Here is a 21,985-nt window from a genome sequence, read left to right on the forward strand (position 1 = left end):
GTATGAACAAAATCCTGGTCTAATTGACTTAAAACACCTATACTGTACAATAGCTGCAAACTCTGTCTCTGCTGACCACTGGATATCCTGCTGGCTATAAGCCCAAAACAATTTACAGTGCATCCAGTTGGCACAAGCACCTCACAAATTAACTTTTAAATCAGCCCAGTTTCATTGACTATTTGAATGGCTAAACTTGGCAAAGTTCTGTGACATTTCTATCAATACATCATAGCATTTACAATATCTAAAACACTACTGAGTTAGCAGTTTAGCATTAATTCAAAGAATATCTGGATGGACACTTACTGATCAACCCACGGGTCAAACTGCAGGGATACTGTACGAGTGGCCATACCGCAGGAAGTGAAAAGGAGCTCTTCACTTATATATCTATACAAATTAAGAGGGCAAATAAGCATCTGCTCACACCCTACCCCAGTGGTCCCCAACCAGTGTCTTGTAAGCAACATGTTGCTCTTCAACCTCTTGGATGTTGCTCCCAGTGGCCTTAAAGCAGCAGGTGCTTATTTTTGAATTCTTGGCTTGGTGGCAAGTTTTGGTTGCATAAAAGCAAGATTTACTACCAAATAAAGCCTCCTGTAAGCTGATAGTTTGCATAGAGGCTACCTAATAGCCAACCTTAGCCCTTATTTGGCACCTCCATGAACTTTTATGGTGCTTGTGTTGCTCTCCAAGTCTTTTTACATTTGACCGTGGCTCACGAGTAAGAAAGGTTGGGGACCCCTGTCCTACCCTGACTGTCAAAGGATGGGGGTGTGTTTGTGAGCCTGCCCCAAATAATGACTATTGCACCTATAAATATAGGTGGTATACAGCTTAAAATGACTGTTTAATTGGTTTGAAGATACTGGAGCTACATTAAGCATTTTACATTTTCAAATACTTGGAGATATAGTTCTCAGTAGCCATACATTTAGTAGTTTTAGATGCACCCTGTATTGTGTATGCTTTCTGTTATTTCATTCAAAGAGCTAGTAGTTTTAGTATTTATGTGCAATACTTTTTGTTATCTGTTTTATTATAGGGCCTGGAGAGATGCAGTGTACACACAGTACAGGTAGATACTGAAAATTTCACTGTGCATTTGGATACATTGGAAAGTCCTTAAGAGAAATATCTGCCTACAAGAACCTTCAAAAAGACTTGGATACATATCTGTGATTTTCTTAGATAAAGATATCATTCAGTTGCTATTTTATGCACTTTTAAAAGACATTTCTACTGACTTTTTTGGGGTAGCAGGAAGTTCTGCCAGATTTTTAATTCAAAATTACCTGGTGGAGGGTTGTAATATATAGCCTGGGTGCAGGTCCAAATAATGTTGAAGGTGCTTGAGAGAGGGTCAGCACTCACAGGACTTCTATAAACAAATTATTTTTATTAAAGAGGAGACTAACGTTTGGGCTAGCACTCTAGCCTTTATCACTTTGATAAAGGCTAGAGTGCTAGCCAAAACGTTAGTCTTCTCTTTAATAAAAGTAATTTGTTTATAGAAGTCCTGTGAGTGCTGACCCTCTCTCAAGCATTATTTATAAATATATTTTTATAGATGAAGGCATATGATTTGTTTCTGTTAGTGTTCACAGAAATCCGATATACTTGTGTCTGTTAGTGTCCATGGTTGCATTGCCAAATAAAAGTCTGATTATTTTCGTTCCCGGATGGTGACAGTCTTGTATTCCTTACACAGAATAACAGCACACTGGTTACAACAGCAAGTAACTGAACTGAACTAACTGATTTATACCACTACTACTTTACCCTGCTATATTCTTGAAGCAGCAAAATGAGAACTTGTACTTGTATCTGGTTAATAAGTGTATGGATTCCATTGTATTTGCACACATTTTCATTCAGATACTTGGATTATTAAACCAAACAAGTGTGTGTTTTGTATGCATATAGGGATAGTGTAAGATTTGCAGTGCAAGGTTCCTCCTTGTATGTTACTCAGAAACTCATTATTTCCTCATAGCAGAACAGAAGTCATGTTATGTGCCAAAAAGACTGCACTGCAATATAATAGTACAAAAATGTAAGCTTTGTATTAGGATATCACTTTAGCAGTTCCATGGAATTTGCTAGAATACAGTTTGTATGTTTTCTGCCTGCTGTCACATTTGGGCCAAGCACAAAATGTAAACCTGAGGTGCAGTATAACCTTTTAGAGGGTAAACACACCCTTGGTGAGTGCTGCAAGACTCCCATATGCTGATAACAGTGAATGGAAGAAAAACAAAACTCACCTGATTCTGACAAAGCATGGCCCAATATCTTTTATTGGGCATTCAAACTGTGCTATTATTCTGTCTGACAGTGCAAGTATTAATATGGCAAATCATAATTCATGTATTACAGCAGTAAATTCTTTCAAAAGCCTAGTCATTGAAGCAACCCTCAGTCCCTATTGAATTCACCGTAGAATCAAGCAGCTGATTCATTTTAAAGCTGGACTGTGTATACCTGTGCCCATCACACACAAGACACAAAGATAAAGTGCCTGATTTTAGTCCCTGCTGAAGAAGGTCTTTAAGTTTTTCTGGGCTAGTTCAACTTCGGTGCTTCTTCATCTGTCCAGCTACAGTCTAAGGCGCTTAATATCCTCACTACGGAAATCTATGCGTAATGCAAGAACCTGTCGGACTTCTGCAGGAGTGAGTCGCCAGGTTAAAGGCCCAGAATTAGGGCCCCAGTAATCCAGGATTTCGGTGACCTTTAAAGAAAGAAAAGCAATTACAATTATGCTTTGAATACTGTCACAGATTGATCATTAGCATAAATATATGACAGTAAACAAAATGGGACAAAAACACTCACCCTCTCAAGGTTCAGGATGGTTGCCATTTGGGTGAGACGGGCAAACTTATCCCTGATGGTCCAAGTTGTAACAGTGGTGAGGTAAGCAATTAGAGAGCGCAGCTCCTTGTCAAACTGCAGGCCCCCCAGCTTTGAACAAAACAAAGGGGTCACAATAGAAAGTGGACACCAAGGTCAAAAATATACAAACAAGTGGCATGTATCAAAGGGTGAAATAGAGCTTACCAAAGTCACCTAGAGAAGGGAAATGTCACAAATCTTTACTTTTAGGGGCATATTTATTAATGGGTGAATGAGTTCACATTTTGATATATTTTTGGATTATTCTGATTAATGAATCCTCTGCTACTGGACCACATCAGAGTGCTGGTTTGCATATGTAGATTTGAGAATCTAAATATTGCATTATGTGTGAACACAATGTTGCTGCATTGGGTTGACTAAAGTTTTATAGTCATATGACTAAGGGTTCACAATTGATTTAGCTGAACACTTAGGAATGCATGTGTATGGTGGTTTAGTGGTGAGCATTTTGCCTTGCAAGACATAGGGTCCTAGGTTTGATTCCATGCAGGGACCCTATTTGCAATCAATCAGTTAGTGTGTGTGTGGGACTGATGTATATGAGGTATAATCTATGTAAAGCATTGCAGGATATGTTGGTGCTATATATATAAACAATAACATTGCAGTCAACAAAAATTTTATATATGAAATAGGAAAATTTCTAAATGTATTTAAATATAAGTTTACTCTTCATTATCCCCCTCTCAGCAATTTGTCTTTCTGCATTTAGATCTGTGTTGGGTTTTAGTCAATAAACAGTTAACTCTAATATGTGACTGGTGTGCACCCTTTCTGCCTTCATGATGTATCTGAGCTGTGTGTTTGAGAGGGGGAAAGAGAAGATTAACTTTATTATTTCAACAAAGGTAAAATAAAGCTTATCATTTACCATACTACATTTATCATTACCATACTGCCATGAAAAATAAGCTGCTAAATCGGCAGCAAAAATCGGGCCGTTTATGGCCACCTTTAATCTAATTTGAAATACCAATGCATAAGGGGCAATTTTATTATTAATAAAAAAAGCACATCATTATCTAGATACTGATACCACAACAGTATCTTCTTTCATAAAATATAAATGGATCAATGTAAACAAACATGACATGGTATCTAGGCCAGTGCCTGTGACTTAGTCTTACCCTGCTGAATGTTGATTTTAAAACAACCTTCTCCAGCTCCATAGCAATCAGGCTGGTGAGGAGACTTGTGAGATTCTCATATATAACTGAAGATAACCCTGCCTGCAGGATTAAAGACAGAAGAAGTTTAATAATCCCATCTTAACATAATGTCAGAATAGCCTACTATACACACACTGCTGAATGTATGAAAAGCAACAAATCATTCCAACATGAAGATGAAGACAGGTGACAAATGACTCCATGTCTACCATTGCACCAAACTTCCCATCTCTGTATTAATGAAGAAAACAGAAATGCTTAGCTTGTGCAAACCAAATACTATCCTTCCTACTTCTTTGTGCATAGAAGATATAGTTACCACTGGGAGTTCTTTGTGATCCACAAGTCACGAATTGTGCATTTAAGATGGTAAGTACCTTGAATTCTGCCATTAGCTGCTCTAGGTTTACTATAAACTGCTGCACCCAAGGGTCATTTGCTTCATAGTCATTAAACTCTTCCTAATAACCAAAATAGGAAAGAAATATGTCAGTTGCCAGAATAGATTAATTGTACTGTGATTCTTGCTAGAACATTTCATCCATACTTGTCTGTATCCTTCAGGCAACTCACCTCTTCAATATTATGAGACACTGACAAAAACAGATTAATCCATGGTTTGACTTGGGGTTTTACAGCTGTACTGTTTAGCTCTCCCAGACCCTCCTATAGCAAAAAATATAAAATTCAATCCAGATTATAACGGCACTATTAATATTTGCATCCCTTGTCTAAAATGCCAGCAATAATGGGCAGTTGACATGAATGAATCGAGTGTGCTTACCTGTAGGAGATCTTTGAACTTGTTAGACACTGAAGCCATATCAGATAGGCAACTGTCAATCTTGGCTTTGGCTTGCTCCCCACCAAGACCCTGGCTGAACATTTTGTTGCAGTCATTCTAGAGTAAGATTAACAGATTGGCCATTGAGTGACTTTAACACAGCAAATACTTCCCCCTTAGAGAATTCTAACCCCATGCTATTCTACACAAGTTCCTTGCTTTCTTTGAGAGAAACTCTCTTAACAGAAAATGGTCTATTTCATATTGTTAAGCCCCCAAGTGAATTCAATTTGAGGGAATTAAATATTTGGAGGGGTGTTAAAGCTTAGCACTGCTGCTCATCTCTAATATGGGGGTGCACAAAACTGTCTTCAACTGCAGTCAAACACATTGTAACAAACTAGTCAACTAATTTGCCTTGATAAATATGTCAATTTGTATCAATTTAACTGTCAACATTTTGAATCCCTCTTAATGGTCCCAGTTTTTCTCGTATTGTATCAAAATAATAACTCATTTCACTGTAGACCAGCGGTTCTCAACCTGTGGGTCAAGACCCCTTTGGGGGTTGAACAACCCTTTCACAGGGGTCGCCTAAGACCATCGGAAAACACATATTTCTGATGGTCTTAGGAATAATTTTATGGTTAGGGGTCACCATAACATGAGGAACTGTATTAAAGGGTCGCAGCAGTAGGAAGGTTGAGAACTTCTGCTGGAGACAGTGTGCACCTCTCTTGCTTTCTTGTTAAGGGCAATGATAGATTCTCCAACATTCTGACTGTTCAGTCTATCCCCCATTTACTCCATAGCAATGCAGGTCTTCGTACCTCCAGGTTTTTCTTTAGAGTCATGATATTTTCACTGCAAACTTCAACATTATTTAGTGACACCTGAAAAAAAAGGCAGAATATTATAATAAAAACCATGAAAGAAAGAACTTTTTTATAGAAATATAACTTAAGTCTGCTATTCTGTTTCTCACCAGGAAGGACATTTTGGCCTCATCATTGCTTTCAATACCCTTTGTGTCAAACTTGCCCTGCTGCAGACTGCTTTGCATGAGGTTGACTGCGCTTGTTACTCCACGCTGGATATCCTGGAATGTAGTAGCTGGGAAACCCATCCGCAACTTGTTACAAAGAACCTCCCTTCAGGATAAGAAATAGCAGCTGAGTAAGAATTCAAGTAGGAGCTATGGCGCTATACTATTTGTCTAGATATTTCAATAGAACCGTAGAAGGCAACAGTTGTACTTTATAAGGCAGGTTTTTGCATCAGCACATTCTCATAAATATTAGAATATATGCAAAGCCATACTGAACAATCAGTAAATCTTTCTGCATGGTACTTCTAGAAAATGAGCATACACTGTACGGATATATTTTTGGCAGCTTTTCTATAATGTAAATGCTTCTCAGTGACTGGGGTGCTTGCTTGCTAACTGTTTTGTTTTTTATAGCATTAGGAGTTGTTATATTCAAACAAAAACCATTTTCTCTTGTCAGTATGCTGATAAACAGTACCTGCGAGCGGGGGGGTTGGGGGATTTGTGCGCAGGAAGAGGTCCGATTGGAGGTATGGGCTATTGGGCCGCTGAGTCAAGTATTATCGCCTTGGGCAGCAATACTACTTGGCCTGGCTATGCCATTCTTACATGATAAAAAAAGGTCATCTAATACAAAGTTTGTTCAAGTCTGTTAGCCCTTGGCAACCTATCAGATATTTGTTTTCAAACAGCTGCCCATTAAATGCTTCCTGCTGAATAAATGCGTGGGTGACTAGTTCAGTAGCAATTTTATTACATTACTCCTCACACCCTTTTAAAATTGGTTTTAACTAAATTAAATTTTCTCTAAGAGGCCAGTCAACAAAACCTGCATTGTGCAGAAGGAATGAAGAACTGCAACAAATAGATGCATTGTGTATATTTTGCAAGATGAGGCAGGACAGAGCCAGCAGTGCTCACCACAACTATGCGCAATTGCAAGAAACAGCTTTGAACGCAGTACCATTATTTCATGGCATTATTATGCGCAACTGTAGTCATCTTTGTTCCAGATCAGGTGAATACTGGAGTGTTTTCTGAATCACTAAATGTTTTATAAACCTGCAAGTTATGAAAAAGGGATACTATCATTATGTGCAGCTTTTTTATTCATTCAATTTAATACTGTGGAAACCATTTCATAAGTCTGTTGTTTTCTGTGGTTCTCTGTTTGTCAAGTGATAGATTTTTCATATTTTTTTTTTCAAAAAGTGCATGTACTTTCTGGAAGAAAGCACACAGGCACATAAGTATCTGGAAATATGTAATCAGATTTTCCAACATTGATTTAATACAAAATATTTTTTTGTGATCAAAATGTGCCTACAAAGGTCAGGCTCAGGGTACCCTCGCCTTGCGCGGATAGCTGATGGGCAACATTTTTATTAAATAGAACCAAAAAAACAGTATACTTTAACCATAATTATGGCCACTGCAGCAAAATGTCACCTGAAATCTGACTCCAGCATGGTTGTAGAGAGATTTATCATGGCACAAAGACAGTCAATACTGGAGCTGGATAGTGCACGCCCAATGCATTTTTTCACAATGTAGAATACATCATCCACCATGCTGGAGATCAGCTGCCCTCGTTCACATGTGTCCATGGCCACAGCCTTCAGGATCCAAATAAAAAGACACAGGAAATGATGTGTTTAACAAGCATATCTATGTATAAACATGCAGCTCTGATTTGCTTAGTATTCTTAACATTATGTTACCTTGTTAACAGACTCTCTCATGTAAAACTCCTCCATGGTAATATAATATCCAATAAGTTCTTGCACTGAGCAGCTTAGCAGGCAATGCTTTATCAGCTTATCCAAATTCTGCAGATGCTCTGGATAAGAAAAATAAGAAAGTGATAAGACAAGACTAGCACTGTGTTGCCATTATATACTTGGAGGCAAGTTCTGGTTGCATTAAAACCAGGTGTATTGACAAACAGAATCTCCTGTACACTGCCAGTCTGCAAAATGCCTACCAATTAGCCAGTCACAGCTCATTATTTGGCACCACCAGGAAATTTTTTATGCTTGTGTTGCTCCCCAACTTATTATATATTCGAATGTAGCTTACCTCTACTATACACCATAGCTTCCCAAGCCTATAAGGTTGGTCACCTATGGGAGCACAAGCAGCCCACCCTAAAGGACAATTAGGGTTGTATTTAAAGGACAAGGAAAGTCAAAATATATTAAGCACACTATTAAATAGTACTACTATTGCTGTGTACAAACACTATATTCCTGGCTTGCCTAATGAAAGATTTACAGAGATACACCTGCTACATTCTACATACTTGTTTCATGAATGGCGCCGCCATCTTTAAAGGAACAGTAACACCAAAAAATATAAGAGCTTTAAAATAATAAAAATATATTGCACTGTTGCCCTGCACTGGTAAAACTGGTGTGTTTGCTACAGTAACACTACTATAATTTATATAATAAGCTGCTGTGTAGCCAGGGGGGCAGCCATTCAAGCTGGAAAAAAGGAGAAAAGGCACAGGTTACATAGCAGATAACAGATAAGTTCTGTAGAATACAATAGTGCTTTATCTGTTATCTGCTATGTGCCTGTGCCTTTTCTCCTTTGAATGGCTGCCCCCATGGCTACATAGCAGCTTATTTATATAAATTATAGTAGACTTTCTGAAGTAAACACACAACTTTTACCAATGCAGGGCAGCAGCACATTATATTTTAGTTACTTTTATACACTTTCATTTTTTGGTGTTACTGTTCCTTTAACAAGGGATGCCCACTCCCTTTCCCTCACTGTCTCTACTGCGCATGCTTCCCCCGCTCCCCGCCAGCTCACACACACACTCAACTTCCCCCAGCTCCCCGCATGCCTCTCCCCCCCAGCACCTGTCTACCGGCTGTGTCCTCCTGTCACTGTGGTCAACCACCCCGCTCCGCTCCCCGCTTGTCTCTCCGCTCCCCAGCACCTGTCTACCGGCGGTGTTCTCCTGTCACTGTGGCCAACCGCTCCGCTCCCCGCTTGTCTCTCCTCCCCCTAGCACCTGTCTGCCGGCTGTGTCCTCCTGTCACTATGGCCAACCCCCCGCCCCGATCCGCTCCCCGTTTGCCTCTCCTCCCCTCAGCACCTGTCTGCCAGCTGTGTCCTCCAGTCACTTTGTCAACCCCTCCCGCCTCCTGCTCCGCTCCCCGTTTGCCTCTCCTCCCCCCAGCACCTGTCTGCCAGCTGTGTCCTCCAGTCAATTTGCAAACCCCCCCGCCCCGCTCCCCGTTTGCCTCTCCCCCCCCAGCACCTGTCTGCCAGCTGTGTCCTCCAGTCACTTTGCCAACCCTCCGCCCCCCATTTGCCTCTCCTCCCCTAAGCACCTGTCTGCCGTCTGTGTCCTCCTTTCACTGTGGCCAACCCCGTGCCCTGCCCCCGCTTGCCTCTCCTCCCCCAGCACCTGCCTGCCGGCTGTGTCCAAACCCCCCCCCCCGCTCCCGCTTGCCTCTCCTCCCCCCAGCACCTGTCTACCGGCTGTGTCCAAACCGTCCCCCCCCGCTCCGCTCCCGCTTGCCTCTCCTCCCCACAGCACCTGTCTGCTGGCTGTGTCCTCCTGTCACTGTGGCTCCCCGCTTGCCTCTCCTCCCCCCCAGCACCTGCCTGCCGACTGCATTCTCTTGTAATGGCCCCAGCTGCCGCTGCATTCGCTTCTTATAAGGGCAGTGGTCGCCATAGCAACTGGACGCTATGGGGAGCGCTCCTGCTTGTGCGCATGCGCCACCTACAGTCCTGGTCCTACAGTCTATGCAGGAGCATTGCATTATGGGAATCTTCTCTACCCAACTCAGCGTTTTTTCTTCCTGTTTGGCTTCTGATCATCTGAACTATTGAAATATGGGGAGACTTAAGGGCACTATTGAGACAACTGAAGGTATTCCTGCATTTTGAGATTAACTCTTTACTAGCCTTTCCTTCTCCTTTAAGGCAATATATGTTCTATCTGTGATAGTCCAGGAACTACTAAATTCTGGGATGCCACTAGGAAAATTTATAGCCCCCCACAATGACTTCAAAAACATACAGCAATAGCCCAAGCTGAATTCTAGAGGTAGAAGTCAGAAAATAATCCTATACCTTATGTCATTACCTTGTTTCACCTCTTCTGTTGCCATGGAGTCTCCAACTTCAAAGTCAGACACAACTCGACGCTTTATGAACCGTAGATACAGCTCAGTCCGGGCACTCATTAGTGTTACCTCAGATAAGATTGGGTCTAGATCCCTAGTATTACAAGGAAATTGTAATTGAAAATCTTCAACATAATTGGTTACTAAAGCAAAGATTGACCCAAGTCGCTTTGTTTGTATTCTTGAAAATGTATATAATTACTATAATTAGTGTATTACAAGCTACTCTATAATCCAATTATTCATTTAGAATTTGAACTAAACAGGTTTAACAATTAAATAAGGACTATCTCACAATGTGGAAGCACTCTTTTTTACTATTTGTTCGTTCCATCTCCCATAGGGGCACAGGAATGCCCCAGTTTTTTATAGAAAGTTTTGCAAGAAGCATAAACCAGAGAAGAACAAGAAATAAGAATCCCAAAAAAAACAGAAGAAAAGAAACTGTATAACACAGGCAAAAAAATATTTTCTCTTGCCATGGTGAGACTTGACACAAGCCAAATTGGCTTTTCAAAGCAAAGGCAGACCAATGGCAAGGAAGACAAGCTACTAATAAGATGCAAACAAAATGAACTATCAAAATGTTGTGCTAGTGAGAACAATATTTCTTAGTCATGCTATGTTTTCCTCAGTTAGGACAGTCTCAACCTCACTAATGGGTTTTTTTTATTTGGTGTCAGTGTAGGTTATCTGTTAACATAAGCAGTATCACTTAAAAATACATAAGAATATTTAGTGTACTCTGTACTTTTATATATTACTGCCAGTGTAAGGGGTAAAATAATTATAGGAATGCTGCTTATAACCAAGGTATATCTGATGATCAATCTTGTATGCTGTCACTTTTAAATGTACCATGATAAATAACCTATCTTTGCACAAAGGAAACCACAAGGCCAGTTTCAGCATTATTTTTAACGAGACTATTGGGGCCAGCAGCACAGCATTATGAATAATGTGAAATTAAATATCTTCTTGTCTTGAGTAAAGTATCACCCTATCTTCATGGAGGAAAAGGTGAATTGTAATATAATGGCATAGACTGTGGTACACTGCAAGTCAGGGAAACAGCAAGAAGTAATCTAATTCTGTGCGTTAGGTGTTTTATTTCCTGGAATCTTAAAAGTTGAAAACAATGCTCACAGTAGGAGCTTGATAATTCACTTGAAAATTCTGACTCTGAATAACTTTTTTTTTTTTCAGAAACAGGTTTTTAAACAATTTTATGCTTACAGCAGTTAAGATTAAATATAATATGTCATAAGCTTATCGCTGCTATATTATCGCAATACTTTTTTAAAACAAGAGAAAAAAATATATAGAAAGCTTAATAAATGTACTTTTAAAATCTTACATTAAATCAACATATGCTTACCTAGGTTCGATCTTGTCTGTTGAGGATCCTCGCATCATACAGCTCTGAACTTGCTGGAACTGAAACAAATTTACAGGTCAACATGTCCAAACATTTTTAACTGCTTAAGTGCCAGATAGGCTTTTCAAATGTGGAGCATGTTCTTCATCATAAACAACTACTCCTCAACTGATTTGCTGGAGGCAAAAAATGTACATTTTGCAATGTTGGCACCTCAGTTCCCCAAACAGTTAACACTATAGAATTTCTTGGGAGATGTAGGCATTTGCCAGTTACACCACTTCGCTACTGGACCTATCCAGGAATGTTAGCTACATAACTAAACCCTTTATTCACCCTAACTCTATTTTTTTTGTGCTGAGCTCTGTGCATTACAATTCATTGTTGATGTATTACCTTTTACGACGTACAGAGGAATATCATATAAATATATGAACATTATCCTTTATGTATTGTGCTTTACAGTGACTGAATTAGTTATATTTGCAAAGGGGCAAACAAGCAAATCACAATTCAGATACATCCTCTACTGTCCTATATCTACTAATAGCTATAGAGGACCTACACAACACAGTTAAAGGTAGAGGTCACCTTATATTGAAATTTCAGCATGTTCCGATTCTGGGAAGATTTGCAAATAGTCTTAATATTTTTGTCTTTTTTAATTATTTAATATTTTGTTTGGTAACTACAAGTTTGAAACTTAAAATTATTTTGTATGCTACAGTCCTATTTACCCTTGCATCCAGAGTCATTTTAATGACAGATTAGGACAGAGCCTGAAAAGTCTGATTTGGTCCTACTTAGGAACTCTCTAATTCTTCTTCCCTTACCTTCCTATGATAGTCCCTATGCTGTACAAACTTGTCCACCACTTTTTCAACCTGACGGTCACATTCAGCTTGTAGGTGTTTAATGAGCATATACAGTCTTCCAGGTCCATAGTATGTTTCCAAGATTGGCTGGTGGGTCTCCACTATTCTTGCAATCCCTGTCAGTTAAAGAAATCAGAAAATAATTCCATATGCAATTCACAGGCAGGATGTAATCATATTACCTACAGGCTGAAGAACAAAGACTCCTCGTCCTTCAAGTTGCAATCCACAAGGCAATATTGCCTCCTTTAAAAACTATTCAGTACATTAGAATTTTAGTTGAATATTTTATTCATGCACAAATTACTCATGCATCCATTCTGCAAGCTACTAAAACAAAGTTGTCCAACTGAATACACAGTAGTCAAAATGGACTCTTCAAGGATATTTTTTGCTTTTGGTTCTCGTATACATTTTTCATTATATTGGCATAATAGAATCCTGTCCATTTAAATGTCTTTGTTATAACAATATGATTCAATTCCTGATGACCTGGCTGTATATTTTATTGAAATGTACTCTTACATTAAAATATGTATTCTTGCTGCATTGCAATCTGTTGGTCTGGTATTTTGCCCTTATTGAAGGAGAGCAATTTTCAGTAAGTTTTACTGTCCACCTCTACTTCATTGGCTAAAGGCTATGGTTTGGAGGGAATGACTAAGTAAGCATTACGCTTCTCTTTTACCAACTATACAGTGTGTTTATGTTTAAAGTCTTCAACTGGTTTATATAAGTTGGGTAAACTGTAATTTGAACTATTTGGATAATAAGCCAAAATATGCTTTGTGAATTAAAAATTAATGGTTCTGGGTACTTGTAAAGGGCAAATTAAAAAGGCATTGATTTCCAATGGCCAGCATCTCCTGTTTTAGTTTCTAAGTCATTAGTGGGAAATATACTGGCAAATATCTATAAAGCTTATCCATTATTGTAGCTTTACTTCACACTACTTAAAAACAAAAGGCTATTGGTAAATTCAAAAGCAAGTGGGAGCCAAATATATTCTAGGATTGGTGGATGAGGACTGGGAAGTTCTACAAGCCCCTTGTTTAGTATCCTATAATGTTAGGAGCAGATCTTCATGCTTCACAAACCTACATTACCCATGTTTTAATATTTAAAGCCAAAGTGACTGCTAAGTGGCCCTAAGTGCAGACTTTTTTTTCTATCTTATGTGGAGCTCCCCTACAACTTCACCTTTATGGGTTGAAGTTTGTAGAGTGTCACTACAATTCAATAATTGTATAAGTGTATAAATGTATAATACAACAAATACATTTGTAGGTTCAAAAATAAAATTTTAAATGATAGTTAATTATTTGCTGTGTAAACAGTGTCATTTAGAAATAAAAAGTACACCATAAAAATCATGACAGTATCCCTTTAACTGATGCACAATGAAATGTAAAAACAGAAACATGCAAATATGTAACCCAAGCACATCTGCATTCATGATGGATGATATTATTGCTATGTGGTGACAAAGCAATCTACAATGAAAGTAATTTGTCAAAATATTTCCAAAAAAGTGATTTACACAAATAGCTTAAAGACTTTTACTAGAAACATATGCTGTCTATTCTCTAAATTTTAATAACTTATTTTTAATAATTTACTGAGGGATTATTGTTACATTTTTATCTTCCTACTTCCCACCATCTGGAAGGTTAAAGTGCCATACATAGGGGCAGATTCATCAAAGTACGAGTTCCAATCTCGAAAATGGGTAAAATTCGGATTAGATACAATAATTTCTGATGATCGTATTGGCGATCCGAAAGGCACAAAATTTTCTGAACACTCGTAAACGTCGGGAAAACCTTTCTGACTTTGATCCCTCTGTGCGTCTTTTTTAAAGCCTCCTATAGGACGCAATGGCACTCTGCAGCTCCAACCTGGCCCAAGGAAAGTCATGATAACGAAGCTTTAATGAATCCGAAACTTTCTTGCTTGTCGCGACAAATAAGATTTTGTTGTGCAAATTGACGCAAAGTACGAAAAAGTCGCACAAATTAACTAAAATTTAATGCGCTCTGCAGCTCCAACCTGACCCAAGGAAAGTCACGATAACGAAGCTTTAATGAATCCGAAACTTTCGTACCCGGCGCAACAAATACGACTTTGTCGCAAAGTATGAAAAAGTTGCTCAAATTAACTAAAAAGTCGCAAAAAATACGCACAGTACGAAAACATTTTTTGTAATCGGAAACAACCGTACTTTGCTAAATGTGCCCCATAGAGTTAACAGAAAAGAACAGGAGGATTTCCTTATACAGGCGGTTTAACTGTACAGAGTAATTTCATTTACTACATTTTCCTCTTCCAACAGTTGCCAAGAGGGGTAAAACTGAATGTTCTTTTAATTTTACTGTTCTATGCAGTTTAGGGAAACTGATAACAAAAGCTACAGCTATTTTTCAATTTGAATAGGTTGCTTGTTTAACACAGTTGTATGTTGCTTATTTAAATAAAATGTAATTTTAATATTATTATTATAAATAAGAACAACACACACACATATATATATATATATATATATATAAAGCGCCAACCCATTCCACAGTGCCGAACAATAAAGAGGTGTATACAATGAACACACAGATATGAATGTGTAATAAAATCAGGATACCTTCAAACAGGAGTGTCAAAGTATCTGCAAATATAAGTGCTGCTCTTCTTTCACCACCCTCTGTTCCCAATGCTAGTTGAAGGTTTTCTTCAGCTTTCTTAGCCACCTATGAAATATACCACCAGATCACAGCCATTAGTAACTTGGCCTCACTTAGTAAGGGACAGTCATACAATTAAAAATAGCAAAATGTTACTTGTATTAAAAAAATGTAAACCAGATGCCTAAATTATATATGATGACCAAAATACATAACCTTCTAGATCATACAGATTTCCTTATTTAGGTGGGGCAGTTTACTTGATAGACCTAAAAAGGTTTTCAGGTTTAAAATTCAAGATTAAGAACACCCTTCCGTAGCCCAACATCACTCAATACTGCAAGAAAACACACCCCTTCCTATAGATGCAAATTTATTTGAGCTATTTCCAAGTAGCCTACAAGATCAAATGGAAAGCCAACACAATATTGATAAAGACATTTTGCTGTTACTCCTTTTCCCTTTTTTGCTCATTAACTGTACACAGACAAACTGCGCAGCCACAGTTTGGAAAACACTGTATTACAGTGGCTAAATGCTGCACTACAGAATATTGCTTTAGTACTAAAGGGTTAAGAATGAAGTTTAATTATTCAAATCAGTATTAGCAGTCCAAATACCCACATGGATGATAAAAACACATGATTTTTGGTGGCACAGGTGCTTAAACTTGTGTTTCTGCCTATAAATTATCCTGTATGCTTTCCACAAACCAAAGAAATGCCTGTGCTTCCCACTGGCAAGTAAAGGTGTTTCAACTGCCACAAGGTTAAATATGGCACAGCATATACCTTTCATAAAATATATATCTAGTAGTAAAGCACTATACTATACTATACTATACTGGATAGTATTAGTTTATGATAAATTTGTAAATTTTAATACATCACTGCTTTAAGTCAATGTACCAAACAACCTGGTGATGGTGGTACATTTGAAAGCTTTTTATTTCTTGCTAAGCAAAATATACAAGGGATGCACTTAATCCAAGCCTTTTTGAGCAGGATTCAGATTCTGGATTCCAAGCACTGAGCTTATGGTTGCTTTTAACCTTTCTTTGCCCTCATCTGCATATGTAAATTAGGGCTCAGATTCAACTGAATCCTTCATGAAAGATTTGGGATTCCTCCAAATCCTAAAGTAGTGAATACATTGCATCCCTAAAATACATATAACATTTTTCAGAAAAGGGCTGTTTAAAAGTCCTAATTAAAATTTAAACTGCTGAGAGTCCATAAGGATTCCCCAGTTCAGATTTTCATAAATCGGACTCGGTCAGATTCCTTACAAGTCCACTGAATCTTAAACTTACTGTAAAATACTAACTTTAACAGAAAACCTAACTGCATACAATATAATTATGTCCTGAAGAAAGTGGATTACAGAGTACAGAACTGTTTTACAGAAGAAAAACAGCAGCCCTGCACAAGTAAGTTATGTTAGAGTTAAAGACTTAAAGGAGAAGAAAAAGAAAAAACTAAGTAAGCTTTATCAGAAAGGTCTATGCAAATACAGCCATAAGCACTCACAGAAATGCTGCACTGACTTCTCTGTCAAAAGAAACAGGATTTCTTGTCTCTTTGTTTTCCTATGCCAGAGTCTGCCCAATTCTCTCCTCTCTCCCCTTTCCTGCTCCCCCGTCCCTCAAGAATGCTAAGAACTCCCCCCCCCCCTTAGGAATGTGTGATCTGAGCTAATCAGCAGGAAACTTCCTTACAAACTGCACATATACACCGGTCTTGGTGCAGGAGTGAAGCATTATGGGGACTTTACAGAGCTCAGCATTTTTTTCAGAGTTTTTTTCCAGAGGCTTCTGATCATCTGAACAGGAAAAATATGGGGAGATTTAAGGGCACTATTAAAAGAATTGAAGGTATGCCTGCAGCTGGAGATTAACTCTTTATTAGCCTTTATGAAATCATTAATTGCTTTTTTATTTATTTTTTTAAAGGGGTGGTTCACCTTTAACTATATTATAGGCTGGGCAGTTCTAAGCAATTTTTAATTTGGTCTTCATTTTGTATAGTTTATAAATTATTTGCCAAATGTAACCTTGAGGAGAGGCTGATATCTGGTTATATTGTTACCTGTTTGCATAGATACCCTGAAAACTTGCTGATCCCTTCTTCATGAAGTCCAAGCAGAGGGAAAATCTTAAAGAACCTCTCAACCTGAGGAAGATCCCCAGATTTTGTTGCTGCATCAAACTTTTCACTCACTACAACTTTTAGATGCTGCTCTGCTTCCTGCAGGTGATGTAGGTTGGCTTCGATTATGTTGCCTATGATAAGTAAAAACATTTTTCAAAACCAGCAACACAACAAGATATAGGCAGATTTGCCTATATTATTCCAAAGATTAACTATCATAACTGGGAGCCACTGAATCCTTTTCAATGACAGCAAATTATAACAAGAGAGAGGAAATCTGTCTTGTACTCCCATCTTTAACCCACTAATAATGCTTCAATGCAAATAATGGCTGTATGTAGTGTCAATCCATAAGGGGTTTTTGGAGGCGTATTTATCAAATGGTGAGTTCTAACGCATAGGAATGAATAGAATGTGGGCGAGGGTTTATGTACTAAACTCTAAACACACAATTTTATAAATCTGCCCCTAAGACACCACAAAAAAATCCATAGCTATGGCATCTATCAGGGATTGGCATCAGGTAGTAAACATTATCATTTCCCTCCTTAAACCTACATATAAAACCAGAGATTAATTCACAAAATTTGACAGAGTATGGGGCCCTTGGTGTAAACTGTGTATGTTAGATCAGCAGGACCCACCTTGACTTATACAGTTGCCTCAGTCTTTGCTGCTTTAAGAAAAAAATTGGAATTTTTAAAAAATTTCTTTACCTTCTTTCCCCTGCCTGCTGAGCTCAATAACCGATTTATCCAAGCACAGGTATCTGTGTATGTGAGCTGCTGCTTGCTCATAATCTTCATTCTTCATGGCAGTCTGTACACCATCCATGCAGAACTTAAGATCCAAGATGTCATCTGCTCTCTGGATGGCCTGATAGAGTCGGCTCTAAAAGAGAAGATATAGCCCTAGACTGTCAAGAGGTAACATTCAAGTATACTTATGGCTGTGAATTATGCTCATGAGAAAATACAGCAGGACTGATCCCATTCATTTGTATAACCAAAAATAATGCTTTATCTATGCAAATATATTTAATTGAACAAAATATTAATCCTAAAAATAAAGTGAATTAGACTCTGCATACAGCAGCACATTTTGAAGTGATGCAAAGACACACAGATAGTCTTCACTGGTTAATAATCTGGAAATACAATAATCTCTTTAATTCTAGCAGTCAAAGATGAACAAGAGAGGCCTGAGTGCAGAACAGGATATTAATATGAAACAAATGTTTTCTATCTACCAAGCGGTTTGATTTCAAGAATAAGTTTCAAAATACCTTTGCAAGGTCCAGCTGCCGCACTTTGCTGCTCACATTTTCTGCTAAATTACAAGTAAAGGTGATCATTCCTGATAGCTGTTGTGCATCACCTTCGATCAGCTGCAGATTTGGTCTGAGAAGGAGTTGAAAAAAAAATGTAATTATAATGTTAATGTACCATACAATGCTCCCATTTATAACTAAATAGTACACACATATATGAACACCCTCCACTCTTACACAAGGACATTTTAAATGCATTTCTAGGGACACACAAAATTAGCAGAGTCCATTATCTTTTGTGTATACTTTACTCACGGCCATGCTAAACATGCAGGTGAGCTGTTGCATGGTATTGTCTCACCTATGTTAGGCGGGTCAGCAAGGCCCTCCAAGTACAAGCTAAATAGAAAATAAAGGGCTCTGTTAACTCCTTTGTGGTGGAAGTTCAGTACACAGAATTGCAATTTAATATACCACTGTGTAGGAACTCAGCAACAAATGATTGCCAAATTCCAAACAGAGAAGTAGTCTAAATATACAAATAATGAAGCAGTTCTCCACAGCACTAAATTGAAGAGTTTTGCAAAGAAACTGAAAAAAAAAAATAACTATGAGGAAAGGTTCTCCTACTGTATCTCGTACTGTATATTCCCTGAGTTACACTGTAACACTGGGAGGCCAATTTACACATTTTTTAATTAAAGTTTCATAAATAAATGGATCAGGGCACCAAGCATATTTATGGAAAAACCTGAAAAAATAGGCTCTTTAAAAGAACTTAAATTGTAAAATAAATTGACTGTTGACTTGTTGTAAAGCTCATTTCATTTTTTTTATGCAAATGTGTGATGTTTTCAACTTACATATCTTGAAATTTCAAGTTCAGAAAACTCTTAGAAAGTATAAAATTCACTTTTTTTTCACGCCTGCAATTTTCTCCAAAAGGTTGGCATGTATAGGACATTATTTAAGGTGTTGTTCTGTTTACATATAGTTTTAGTGAGCTGAAATGTATCAGCAATTACTTTGGTAAAACCTGGTAACTAACCCCATCCGCTGCAAGGCTAGCATCTTTTTTTCTACAATCGTCTGCTGCCCAAGAAGTGTCAGGAGCTCAGATTCCACGTCTTTCTGTGGTAAAATGCAAATAAAAACATCATTACAATGAGACAAAAATTACCTGTCCTTTTTTTGAGTGGACAAACTAGTTAACATTGGAAGCAAAATGAAAAGCTCTTACTGATTAGATTGGTTTCTTGTGTTATTTTATATTTAGTTATTCATTTTTTATTCCACTGTAATCATGGTCTCATTTGTCATATCCTGTCTTTTAAGGGCCAGTGATGCCAGGAAATCAAAATGTCCTGTATGCATTTTTACACTATATTCACTTAAATCATCTGCACCTTCTTTTTATTTTAGAAAAGGGAAAGTCATGAATATGTATGTTAAAGTTCCACTTAACACAATCAACTTTATAGGGTGCTTTTGAAACAGAGCTGACTGGCTCAAGGCCATCCAAAAATTTGTAGGGCCCAAATCTGCCCCAGGGCTTCATAGAATTCTTTGAATAATTTGACTTTCAAACATGCAGCATTTGAAATTATCTAACTCCCTACCAAACTGAACATGGAGGTTCAATTTCTATAAAATATGTCATGGTAACTAAAGCACAAGCAGCACTGATAATGAATGATCTGGCAACACATTAAGTCAGGCTCTCATAATATCATTTTGGAGTAAATATCACTAAATATCACTACTGGAGTAAAAAGACGGAGGCTCTGAGAGGAGCGGAGGAGACAACCAGGAACGTGCAGAGAGACCAGTGAAGAAATGTAGTGAGGAGCAGAGGAGTGAAGGGCTTTGAATGTTAGCAGGATTTTGTATGCTATCCTTTGCTTAATAGGCAGCCATGCTAGAGAGCTTAAGGCTGAACAGGTTCCCTCTTAGGAGAGAGCAGGAGGATCCTGGCAGCAGAGTTTAAGATTGAGTACAGGGGAGAGAGGTGGGAGTCTGGGAGGCCGGTTAGTAGGAGATTGCAGTAATCTAAGCGGGAAAGGATAAGGGCATGGATTAGTGTTTAAGCTGTTACTTGATTATATGTATCATATATATATGTAACACTTTCTTGGCACACTCACTTATATTTGGGCTGTATATAGGCTTAGAACAGAAGGTTTGGGTTCCCTTTGCAGATAAAAGGTACTGGGACTGGGATTTTAGCGCAGTGCCTCCACCTAGTGGACACTAAGGAGCACACCTCAAAGGGATTTCCACTAGGAAATAATCACACACAGCTGCAGCAAATATCAACTTTATATAATGAAGTGAAAATGAAATAGAATTAACATGCAAACAGTAATAACCCTGCTTTGGAAACCTGTGGGTTTTTGTCACTACTGGCTCAGTCTCTTCCAGAACACAGTCCCACACTCCACTCCTGGAGGAAATACCCTTTTCCAGTTCAGTCCTGGCAAAGTCCCTTCCCCAGAGCTTTTTCAGTTTCCCCAGGTAGCGCTACCTTTTCCCAAAGTACCTCTCCCTTTGGAATGGCAGTTGCTCCCACGTAGCAGGCACACGAAAAACACCTGGAGACTTTCAATACCTTCCCTCAGGTGGATCAATCACTTTGAGATCCCAGGATTTAGGCATCTAACCGCAGCGTAGCAGAACTCTCTTTAAAGCTGGAACAGCCATTACAGCCACTGCTCACTCAATTTCAGTCTCAACTGCCTGCAAACAGGGGATTCCTTTTCCCCAACTTTACTAGAGCTGGATGCAGCCTCTGGGGTACTCACTTTACTGGGCCCTGTTGATCCCAGGCTCAGTGGACTTCCACCTGGGTCAGCAGATGCAGCCAAGAGGAAGACCCATCCCCCTGCTAAGCACTATATCAGAGTGCCCAGGGAGTGGTCTCCCAGTTAACCAATAAGACACATAGGCAAACTCTAAACTGATACATGGGCCTTTGCCCAGTAACAGCACAAACCAAGGAAACTTGCAGGGTTTAAAGCCATAGGGACATTTTAACCCTATGGGTCCCTACACACACATATATATATAATATATAATTTCTGAACGATTGTTGCCATCATGGCAGTTTTTGCCGTTATATACCGTCAGATCATGCTGTGTACGTTTCAGATAAAGGTAAAAATAAGTGTTAAAACCTATCTGACCGATCTTGATATCATGCCCATCAGCAGTATAATAGCACCTAACAACACAATTCCTTTTGCACGCACCTCTTCAGCACAGAGCCTCTCATACGCCTCTTTCAGATCCTGCAAATCAGTCAAGGACCTAACATGTTCCATACTCAATACCGAACCCCCATCACCCTGGAAACCTAGTGAGTTGGCCATGTTGACAAGACGCGTCACTTCCGGGCTAGTCTTGCCGAGGGATTTTTTTTTTCAGCTTTTACTTCCGCAAGCTCTGGTCCCGGCTTCCATAGGACGCAGGCGGCTGTCCTTTATATTGCCTGCAAGCAATTCGTGTTCTCCCGCGGGGTAAATACAATTTTATCTGTTGTTTGCGCTACATACACGCGAGGC

General features: G+C 38.7%; 3 protein-coding genes across 9 annotated transcripts in view; 2 read left to right on the forward strand and 1 right to left on the reverse strand.

The window, feature by feature from the left end:
- Positions 1 to 1,681, forward strand: part of fcsk (fucose kinase) — a 28,484-nt gene extending 26,803 nt beyond the window's left edge. For all 6 annotated transcript variants that reach the window (XM_004914045.4, XM_004914046.4, XM_004914047.4 and 3 more), the window contains exon 24: positions 1,049 to 1,681. In XM_004914045.4, the coding sequence (XP_004914102.2) occupies positions 1,049 to 1,132 (84 nt within the window). In that variant the 3' untranslated portion in view covers positions 1,133 to 1,681. The remainder of the gene's footprint in view (positions 1 to 1,048) is intronic.
- A 593-nt stretch (positions 1,682 to 2,274) lies between these two features.
- cog4 (component of oligomeric golgi complex 4) lies at positions 2,275 to 21,866 on the reverse strand. 2 transcript variants are annotated; one of them, XM_031899860.1, is made up of 19 exons: positions 21,674 to 21,866; positions 19,474 to 19,556; positions 18,441 to 18,555; positions 17,872 to 18,046; positions 17,093 to 17,286; positions 14,966 to 15,071; positions 12,292 to 12,449; positions 11,459 to 11,517; positions 10,041 to 10,174; positions 7,648 to 7,766; positions 7,376 to 7,542; positions 5,864 to 6,029; positions 5,709 to 5,771; positions 4,879 to 4,995; positions 4,668 to 4,760; positions 4,472 to 4,555; positions 4,053 to 4,154; positions 2,842 to 2,970; positions 2,275 to 2,737 (listed from the first exon to the last, which is right to left on the reverse strand). In XM_031899860.1, exons 1-19 carry the CDS (start codon positions 21,791 to 21,793, stop codon positions 2,603 to 2,605), a joined length of 2,319 nt encoding a protein of 772 aa, XP_031755720.1. In that variant the 5' UTR covers positions 21,794 to 21,866; the 3' UTR covers positions 2,275 to 2,602.
- The window catches only part of sf3b3 (splicing factor 3b subunit 3), a 41,008-nt gene continuing 40,873 nt past the window's right edge, over positions 21,851 to 21,985 (forward strand). Inside the window, exon 1 of the mRNA XM_031900831.1 lies at positions 21,851 to 21,940. The gene's annotated coding sequence lies outside the window, so the exon portion shown is untranslated. The remainder of the gene's footprint in view (positions 21,941 to 21,985) is intronic.

This window comes from Xenopus tropicalis, chromosome 4 (genome assembly GCF_000004195.4).
Source record: "Xenopus tropicalis strain Nigerian chromosome 4, UCB_Xtro_10.0, whole genome shotgun sequence".
NCBI lineage: Eukaryota > Metazoa > Chordata > Amphibia > Anura > Pipidae > Xenopus > Xenopus tropicalis.